Source organism: Vidua macroura, chromosome 9, assembly GCF_024509145.1.
Source record: "Vidua macroura isolate BioBank_ID:100142 chromosome 9, ASM2450914v1, whole genome shotgun sequence".
NCBI lineage: Eukaryota > Metazoa > Chordata > Aves > Passeriformes > Viduidae > Vidua > Vidua macroura.
In genome coordinates this window covers 18,919,955-18,930,116 of record NC_071579.1, presented here as the reverse complement: position 1 = coordinate 18,930,116, position 10,162 = coordinate 18,919,955, and the positions used below count along the sequence as shown (strand labels likewise).

The following is a 10,162-nucleotide window of genomic DNA, read 5'->3' as shown; positions in this document are numbered from 1 at the left end:
CCCCCACCTTGCAGCTTTATGGCTCTTGAGAGGCTTGTGGTGAACTGTAGTTAAAAATCAACAAGGGAATATATAAACTCTTTTTTTCTATGTTTACATGGGGTTTTTTTTGACCAGTGGTTATCTTAGGAAATATTTGGGAAACATCTAATGCCAAGAAAGAGAGGGTGGCAGTGGTGAAGTATTGGCTGCTGGTGTAAACTTCCTTTGGAGCTTTTTGCTTTAAGTCTGCCTAGTCACACTGAAGGGAGCCCAAGTTGTCCTTGGACCTTAAGACTCCTTCCAAACAAAAATGTCCCTCAAAATTGTAACATCCATGGGGTGCCAAACACTTTCCTGAGGCTCCAGATTCCTTTTGGATTCACAGTTGAAGAGCATCAGAGAACATTTTTCAGGACATCTGGCAGAGCAAGTTCTCAGCCAAGTTGCTTTAGTTTCATAGTGGATTCAGGGGCTGGCAGTCTCAGATATTGTAGAAACATGATGTAAGTCCTTTCACTTCTCTCTGAGGGGGTGGGTCCTCAACTGGAATGAAGGATTAAGCCTTCCCTGCAGAAGGATGTAGTTTATTGCTGTCTGTATAACTAGTATAGGGAGCAGGGGAAATTGCTGTACTCCTGCTTTCATCCTTTCCCTCAGCACATCTACATGACATAATTGATATATTCTTGGCAGGTCTGAAATTATGCTGCAGTGTTGAATATTCCTGTTTCTGGGTCAGAAGCTGTAAAATTTGGAAAATATCTTCCATATTCACAAAGAAATACATATGCTTCTTGGCACGTTAGCAACCTGCTAGAAAAGCATCCCACACTGGCAGAACAGGGGTTAGCTGAGAGCAGGAAATGTGCCAGTAGCCTGGAACAACCCAAAAGGAAAACAAGGAGTTAAATGCCAAATATATCATTCTGTTTAGAAGAGAGAAGGAGGCTGCCAGGGGTATTCAAAGATGAAGGAATGTGGGATTTTGGGAAGAGCAGTCTAATTTGGTATTCAAGCCCCACTGTTTACAAGCACTGCTGCAATGGTAAGGCAGGCTGGCCACAGAAAGAGAACCCCAGCTAAGGCAGGTACATAGTCATAAGGCAAGCAGAGCCTACACCCTCAGGCTAAGGATGATCAGTAGGGATGGGCTGAACCATCAGTCTGTGTTTGCCAACCCCTTGCAATGCAGGCACACCTCAAATTCGAGAGAAGAAAATGAAGATGCGTAATGATTTAAATTTAGTGACTTGTTTCAAATCTGTATTGAAAACAACTGCTGTAGTTGCTACAGAAATGTCATTATCTCATCTAGAAATCAGAATGATTATGGAGTGAAAGGATATGTGGCTCCAGAAGTAATTACTATATGAACAGGTGATTTCTCCTAAAAACACCAGAGAGTCTTTAATCTAGAATAAATTTATGGTTTTTTATCCTGAAATGACCCTCTCATTTTTAGTTCAAAGTCTATGTAGGGTAAAATATGTGAATTTCATGAGGGAACTCTACATCTGATACAGAGCTTTAGGCTTTATCAGAGTGAAGGACTGGTCTTGCTAGGATATTCCTAACTGATAGTTCCCAACAAATACGTTAAATAAATAGATGAAAACCCACTGAGAGTCATTGAAACAACATCATCAAATCACATACAGTTCTAAAACTGCTGAATTGACTTTCTTTGAGTATATTTTTTTTAAATCTCATATAGGTCAGCAAAACAAATGAAATTTTAATTTTCAGATTGGGCCTTTAGTGAAATATATTAACAGACACAAAGAGAACATTTTTCATATTTGCATTACTTCATTTTTTAACCAATTGTGTTGAAAGAAAGGCAAACTACTTGTTAATAAGCAGTGATATGAGGCATTTCAGCATAAAAGGATTTTATATAAGAAAATTAAGGAAACTAAAGATTAGGGCTGGAATAATAGTGACAGTCTGAATGCTAAGTGATTGTATACACATAATATCTAAAATCATCAGTATGTTTTGCGATTAATCAATTACTATTAACTTGTTAATGTAGTATAAGGTGTGTGAGCAGTGAGAATGTGAATACAAATGTCTAGCCCTAACTCCTTATTTCTGTTATCTTTGCCTACAGGTGTAATGCTAGAACCATGGATGTGGTTAATTTAATATTTCACAGCACTGTTGAATTATATTTGTTAGGTTTCTGCTAAAGGGAGTGTTTGGGTAAAAACATTTATGCAAATCCATCAGTGCTGCATGTGCATTAAGAGCATGTGGTTATTTGAGAACCAGTGTCAGTGCATTGCTGCACACACACACACACACACACACATATATATATGGTCTGGACATGTATATGTAGGATTTTGCTGGAGTACATGCAATGACCAGCTGATCCTTGTCCACCAAGACCTAAAGGGCAGTAATGTCTATTGAACCTTGGTGGATTCCTACATATGCAGCCTTTGCAGCATAATTTGCTAGTGAAGGGATGAGCTGTAACACCAGGAATATGCTAAAGATGCTGCAGCAAATCTCATTTGTTAGCGATGCCACTGCTGTCTTCTCAAGGATATCAAAATGCCTGTCAGCACCTGGATGAAAATCAGCTGACTCAGACTCAATCTGGCCAAAATGAAAATTATGATGGCTGGAACAGGGAAAACATTTTAAACTGGGATAAGATCTTTATCTGAGACATAATTTTCAGATTTTTTTTTAAATACTACAGCACCTCAGAGTTCTACTTTTTGTCATTGTATGAATGATCGAGACGACAGATGGCAAAAGTACCCTCTCCTCTTCCCATGCTTAAGTTCTCCTCCTGGTGCAGAACTGGCCATTGCAATCTACATGCCATTCCTCAGCAGAGTGAATTACTGATAACTCACTGAACCTCTTTTTTAGTGCATAAAGAATGTACAGACTCCAGCTTTGGCAAAATGAAACAGCTCTCTTCAATCATAGCTGCTTCACTGCCCTCAATGGTTTGCAGGTTATTTCCTCATGATGCTTGAATCTTGTTTCTATCTTCAAAACAATAGAGACCTGGCTTCCTCAGAGACAGCTTCTTTAATCATAGAAACATAGGTACTCCCCTGAAGTAAGCAGTATCACACACATCAGGATAATGCAAGGGAAAAGGTGAAGAAAATCAGGAGAAAGTCCCTTAAACTGAAAAGTTCATTGATCACAACCTACAAAACATCAAGATAATTCAGGTAAGTGTTCCCAAAACTTTGCAGCTATATAATCCAGGCAGCTTGTACAGCTGTCAAAGCAGACCACACTCTGGCTAGATCTACCCATGTTTCCCATACACTGTACTCCACTGCACAGGCTCAGGAAACTGGAAATTTCCTAGAAGTATCTACTTTAGTGTGCATTAGTGTATATGTATAAAACCCTGAATTTTAATAAGGTAATTCAGTATTAGGCTGTGATAGCATGTGCTTCACCAGCAAGCAGCCCACAGTGCTGGGAGAGGATTTTGATAACCCCAGTGAAGGATGGTAGCCAGAACAATTCCTGCAGCCTTGGAGAAAGAATGCTGCCAGAAGAGGCTGGGTATCACATACATTGTCCTGGCAGAATATATGCAGTTTGTGATCCATAAGATTAGCACTTCTGCTCTCCACTCTCTCCACTTTAAAGCACATAAAATAGAGCCTTTTTTTGATAAGCATTTCCTTCCAGAGCTAAAACACTCAAAGCGTTTCACATGATAAATATATAAAGAGAGCTATCATCAACTTGAAAGTCACAATACCGCTTGAAAATGTGTAGCTGTAGCTATTTATGATGGGTGGCAGCAAAAGGGGGGGAGGAAAAAAAAACTCTTTCCTGGCAGCCCGCTTACTTTCTACGTTTTTTTTTTTTTCCCTATAGTCTAGTGAGCCGTGTAAAAACAGTCACTGAACAGGCGGCAAGTGCGAGTTTCCTCCCGTCGGCCGCCGGGGTGCAGGCCCGGGCGGGTGTCCTCGGGGATGCTCAGGGGCGCGGGGCGGGCGCAGCCGCAGGGCCGCGGCCCGCGCGGCCTCCCGGGGTCACCTTGGGCAGAGCGGCCTCGCCCCCGCTTCGGCCGCTGCCCCGCGGGCGGGCCGGGCCTGCCCTGCGGCAGCGGGGGCGCTCCGGGGCCGCCGCCCGCCAGGCCGGGGATGCGGAGCGTGCCGAGACCCCGCGGGCGTCGGCCGCGGGCACCCACCGCCCCCGCCCCCCCCCGAGCGGCTCCCGGGCGGGGGGCGCCGCTCGGGGCTCCCGCTGCCCCTGCCCCGGGCCAGCCCCCGCCCGAGGCGGCGGCAGCGGCCCGGCCGTGGTCGGCTGCGCCCCCGCGGGCGGCGCAGCGGGAGGAGGCGCCGCCCCGGCCGTCATTTCCGCCGAGTGCGGGGCGGGGGAGGGGGCAGAGCGCTCGCCTCCTCCTCCGCGGCGGCCGGAGACACAGAGACCCAGAGCGGGGCCAGGGCAGCTCCGCCGCCGCTGCCGCCGCCGCGCCCGCGGGCCGCGCCGCCCCGCCAGCCGAGCCCGGCCCGGCCCCCGCCCGGCATCCCTCCCGCCCCCCGCCCCGGCCCGGCCATGGGGAACGCAGCCACCGCCAAGAAGGGCAACGAGATCGAGAGCGGTGAGTGAGGGGGACGCGCCGCCGCCGCCGCCGCCCGGCTCCGCTCCCGGAGGAGGGCTCGGGGCCGGGCCTGGCGCGCCCGCCCCGCGTCGCCGCCGCCGCAGGCCCCGCGGCCTCGGGCCGAGCCCCCCGCCCCTACAGGCCCGGCCGCGGCCTGCGCGGCGCCGCGGGGAGTCCGCCCGACCCCGGCCCCGCCGCGGGGCTCAGCGGGCTCTCGGGAAACCAGCGGGACAAGCCCGCCCGCGGCCGCCGGGCCGAGGCCGCCGCCGGGCCGCGCGTGCGGCTGTCCCGCAGCAGGTGTCCGTCCCCGGTGGAGGAGGAGCCGGCGGCGGGGCCGCGGTGTCGGCGGGCAGGTGTCGGCGCCTCCGCCAGCCTTCATCCTCGCCCCGGCCCGCTCGCTTTCCCCACCCCCGAACACACCCTGCCGGCGGGGGAGGCCGCCCGCCCGCCGCGCTCCGTCTGCGGCGGGAGGGTTTTCATCCCGCTGCGGGGAATGTAGGTCAGAAACTCCTGTGCTCGCCCGGATCGTGCAGCCCCGGTGACCCCGCGGCCGTGCCCGCGGCCCGCGGCGCAGCCCCTGCCCGGGGCGTGTTTACATCGCTAGGAGCGCGCGGCGAGAGCCCTCGGTACGGCGTTGCTCTCCTGAGCCCTGAGTAAAATGGAAGACAAAAGCATTGATCTGAACTCGTCATGGCAGGGAGCTTTCTGCTGGTGTTTCTGTTCGTTTGTTTGCTTTGTTTTTGTTGTTTTGTTGGGTTTTTTTCCCCCTCTGAGTTTTTCAGCATAACTTTAAACAATATAAAGCTGATTCAGTTCTTGGGAAAAAAACCCCTAGACTTTATTTTTTTGCATGTTGACTTACTTCCTTTCTAGTGAAAAACTTTGGGTATGTTTGTGATGGATAAGAGTAAAGACAAGACGTAGTGAGCAGGCAGTTGTGCAAGCTCAGTGTTGTGACAACAATACCCTTTGTTACTGGAAAATCCTAGGGCATTAAAATGGAAATAACTTTCAGCGTTCAAGTTGGGGGGGTTATGGGTTTGGTTTTGGGTTTTTTTGTTCTTGTGGTGGGGTTTTTTTCTCGGTTTTTTTGGATTTTTTTGTTTGTTTTTGTTGTTGTTCGGTTTTTTTAGTGTGTATAAGTGTGTGTACTTTTTGTGTATTTACTATTGAGGTCTGGGGTAGAACTAGGTAACCCGATTTGCATAGGCCGGGTCCTGCCCACACAGCATTCCTCTGGCTTCCCAGGGATCTGCAGTGGCTGCCTCCAGCTGTGGGAGCACGGACCTACCTGCTCTGGTAGGTCTCTGGCTGACCTACCCAGTTCTGATTGTTGGTTTCACCTTTCAGTTCTTATGTCTTAGCTCACTATTATTTTAGACTTCACAATCCAAATCTGTTATGAGTATTTGACCGTTATTGTTTAGTGGTTTTATTTTTTAGTTGAGTGCATTAATTTTGATGGGAAGTATTTTAGCCTAACTATAAAGATAAGTATGGAGAGGGTGGATTGTTTGAAGTACTTCAGATGACAAAACACTGCATTTTGTACTTCATGGTAACTGTACTGCTATTAGTTTGTGCAATTAAATAACACTACAACACACAGTGTTTACTTTCATTTTAATTAATTCTCATATTACAAAATACAGTAATTTTTTAGGTTACAGGAGGAGTTTCCTTCAGAATCTCTCTCTCCCTTTGTTAGTGTTTAAAAATTAAATGCTGCTAGAGCCATCAAGCTCAGATGTTTAATTACTCAGTATATTTAGCAACAAAATTCTGTAATGATACAACTCCTGTAACTAGGAGAAAAAATTGGTCATCATTTACATACTGCTGGGAAAGACCAGGATTCACTTACCATGTAAGATTGATAATATATGGATACTAAACAACTAATTAATTATTAGAAACAACGTTTGGTTTACTGTCAGTGAATGTTGATTGTCGTCTATTCATATGGTACATGGTAACCAAAAACTGAAGAAATATACAATGAGATGGAGCTTTAATATTTCTGAACTATTTTTTTGCATTGTTAAACAAGTTTTCTAGTTTTACGTGTCAAGTGTCCTCAGTAGCCTGTATTCCAGATTACAGGACACTGAAAATGAAGTTGTTTGAAGGGGTAACAGAAGAATATCCAGCTTTGAATTCTAAAGGTGATATTGTGCCTTGATTCATGAATGGAGCTTATGGAATTGTGTGGATCAAGGGCATGCTAAGGTCCTTGGAAGAACAATGAAGGGTAACACAGCTTCCCCTGATAACTATACTTACTAGTTCATGAAGTGTAATTTGAGACCTCTTGCACTGTCTATGGTCAGCACAGTAAATGCTGTTCACCCAGCTATGGCCCTTATATCCTTCTCATTTATTGTAGCTTTCCATTTATAGTGAAATATCTTTAGTACTTGTTACTTCACTTAGGCAATGAAGTGGAATAAAACCATGAGTATGTGAACACCAGTAGAAGATGAGAGGAAATGTTTAGGGGTATTTCTGGGCTGAAGTTGCAGGTGAATGAATTCTGAGTGGTGGTGGTTTCTTAAGTTTGGTCACCACAAGAGTGAATGGGGCTTGTGTAGCAGGGAGGGGAAGATACATTATGTATACAGAGGATAGAAAGGAAAGCTTCCGTTTAATCTGTTAGGGGTTTATTTCTATGGCCTTCTGTTCCACATTCTCCTAATATGCATTGGGTTTTGACTTGGAGGACCAAAACTAAAAGTTATCCTTTGGTAACAAGAAGCTTCAGGGTTCCGGCTCCATTTTAAGCTTTGTTTTAAATGCTTTGGTGGTTTTCCACAGCAACCTACAAATTCTGAGGGCCTTTTAGAATAGTAATATAAGTATCTTTCATTTGAAAACTGGAGAGACACAATTATCAGTTGCCATAAAATTTACTCTGATTCCTCATCCTAATATTCATTTAATTATTCTCTTTGTTATTTGTTGGGTTTTTTTCAGCTGCTCCATTTACAGTAGTTGAGAACTTTTGCAACCTAGAAGTTAAAAATATCAACATGTAGTAAATATCATTTTTTAAAAAAGGCCTCAGGGAGTCCTCCTTAACTTGTTGCAGTTAATGTGGGAAAATGTTAGCTTTATTATTATTCATTATCTTGGAATAATTTGTGAAAGTAGCATGAAGCATAACTACAACACATCTGAGGTTTAAAAAAGGTCACATAACTTTTTAATTCAGCAAGTGAATCTGTTACTTTCAAAATCATTAATTTTACACAAAACAGGAATGTTTTAACTTTACTAGAACTGCTTTCTAAACTAGAATGAATGTGAGCCCTGCAAAATGATATACTTTGTAGAAAGTTTTGTGTGTGTTTTACTTCAAATAACACAATAATAGAGATTTTTAAAGTAATTATGATGTATGGCTCTGAATTATTTCTCCTATTAGATATGGAAAGGAATGTCATACATGACAGCAAGAGGTTTGGCTATAAATTAATAATAATCCCACTTGCAGTTTTGTTTGTGGTTTTTGTTGGGTTATTTTGTTTCCCCCATTGCCCATTCCCCTTTCTCCCCTACAGATTCAAGAGTACTTAGGCGTGATGTTGTCTGTTTCTTTGTAAGCACCAAACTGGATGAGAAACCAGGTGATTAGAATACACTGTTCAGGGTCTGGAAGACGTGTAAACTTTGTCTTCTTCCAGTGACGTGGGCTTGGCTTCTGAATTTTATTTGCTGGGATTCAGATGGTCTTTGCTGCTTTTTCTGTGGCAGTATGTGGTAGCAAATTGCTCTTAAAATGTATTTTAAAAGGAAACTATATAAGATTTTCAAAGCATAATTCTGTACATGTATCTTCTTACCTGGTAGCCAGATCTCTGGTTCTATTAATCCAGCATGATTTCACTAACTTTGACTTCTGTGGTCTTTAAATAGCCAAATACAGCATGTGTGATGTGTATTCTGCATGTGAGTTTTGTGTTCATTCACTCCCACTTTTCCTCAAAGTATCTTCTTTCCCTACAGTACCTTCAGTATGACAGAGTTCCTATTATACTCAATTCTTTGCTTTTTAACTCTTATAATTTGTAGAAAGTTTAAGTAGTGCTCCTTTGAAGTGTGCTTGAAAAGAAGATGCAGCCTTCTACTTTTTCTTTTTCCAGTAGATTTTAACCTCCTCTGGGTGCATTTCTTAAAAATTGAGGATTTCTCTTTCTTTTCATATTTTTCATATGTATTCACTGCTGGTCATTCTGTTGCATTTTCTTGCTGAAGACCAAAAGAGACCACAAGTATATTTCTTGTTAAGACTACTAGATGAGGCAAGGCTCTATCACTGCTGACCTTGGTTAGATTAAAATTGGTGAGGTAGAGGTGAAAAGCTCTGTATCCATTGCTATCCCAAGATAGCTGATTCCCTGTCACTTTTCCAGAGACTCTTGAGTGTTTTTGATCAGAGTGTAGTTTTATTCAACAGAGAGTCTTTTTTTCTTTTGCTCATTATGTTTAGTGCTCAAATTTTGAAATGGGTAGCTTTTGGAGCCTTGTTCTTGGATCAGAACATCAGCTAAAATATGTATTGTATAAAGAGTAATTAAAAGTACATATTGGAGTGATGCTGGAATGGCCTGCATGAATAACATCTCTAAACAATGTATGTAAAGCTTCTTTCCCACTATGTTGGGGCTGTATCCTCTATTAATCAGGTAGATTTCAGCAATAAGAAAATAAGAAATATTTTATTGTAATTACTTGCTGAAAGAATATCTGAAAATCCCTCTGCTGTAATCACCAATGTAAGACTACCAGTATGCATCATGTGAAGAGAGGCACCATCTGAAAATTCTGCTTTAATTAAAAACAAAATGCTTATTCACAGCTTGGACTAGCAAAGAGAGAGGTTATCACTCATTAAAGATAACCACATAGTAGCATAACAAAAGGTCAGAAGGGCCTCCAAGTGATAAATTGATTTGTATTTAGCTGTTGTGGTTAGGCCTTTATTACAGGCTCAGACTACTTTAGAGACAGAGTGTTTTAAATTACTTGGCATTCCCTCCTTGCTGGGTTTGTTTAGTGTTTGTTCAACTACCCATCCACATTTGTAGAAGTGACATAATCAAAAGTAATATCTTGAATAATGCTGGGATTTCTCATATTCTTTCAAGTCGCTTTGTTCCTTGGCCTAATTAAGGCTATGCTGTGCTGCAAAAATGAAGCCTCTCACTGGTAGCAGAATGTAAGGGTGCAGCAGTGCTGGCTATGGTGTGGAGTGCAGGGCTCAGCTGCGTTCCACGCCAGGCTGGCACGGAGTCTTCTCCAGAGGGTGAAAGGTCTTCTGGAGCTGACACATCCCTCCTTTGGACAGAGCTCCTTTGGAAAGGCTTTTGGACAGCTGTCAGATTTTGTGTTTTGCCTGCATACTTTCTAGACATCATAAAGGACTTGTTAGTCCAGATTCACTTTTTTTCTAAACTACAGCAATTGGTTTAATAAAGAATATTGTTTCTGCTGTACAGCAGGTGAGTTCCAGATCAGATCTGATCTAGAATCGGATCTAGACTGGTTTTTTAATCAGTGCTTTTAGCATTTAAGCTTGCA

The 10,162-nt window shown here is 43.8% G+C and overlaps 1 protein-coding gene across 1 annotated transcript in view; it reads left to right on the top strand.

The window, feature by feature from the left end:
• The first annotated feature begins 4,275 nt into the window (after window positions 1-4,275).
• PRKACB (protein kinase cAMP-activated catalytic subunit beta) overlaps window positions 4,276-10,162 on the top strand; it is a 67,640-nt gene continuing 61,753 nt past the window's right edge. Inside the window, exon 1 of the mRNA XM_053984901.1 lies at window positions 4,276-4,582. Coding sequence (XP_053840876.1) covers window positions 4,537-4,582 — 46 coding nt within the window. The 5' untranslated portion in view covers window positions 4,276-4,536. The remainder of the gene's footprint in view (window positions 4,583-10,162) is intronic.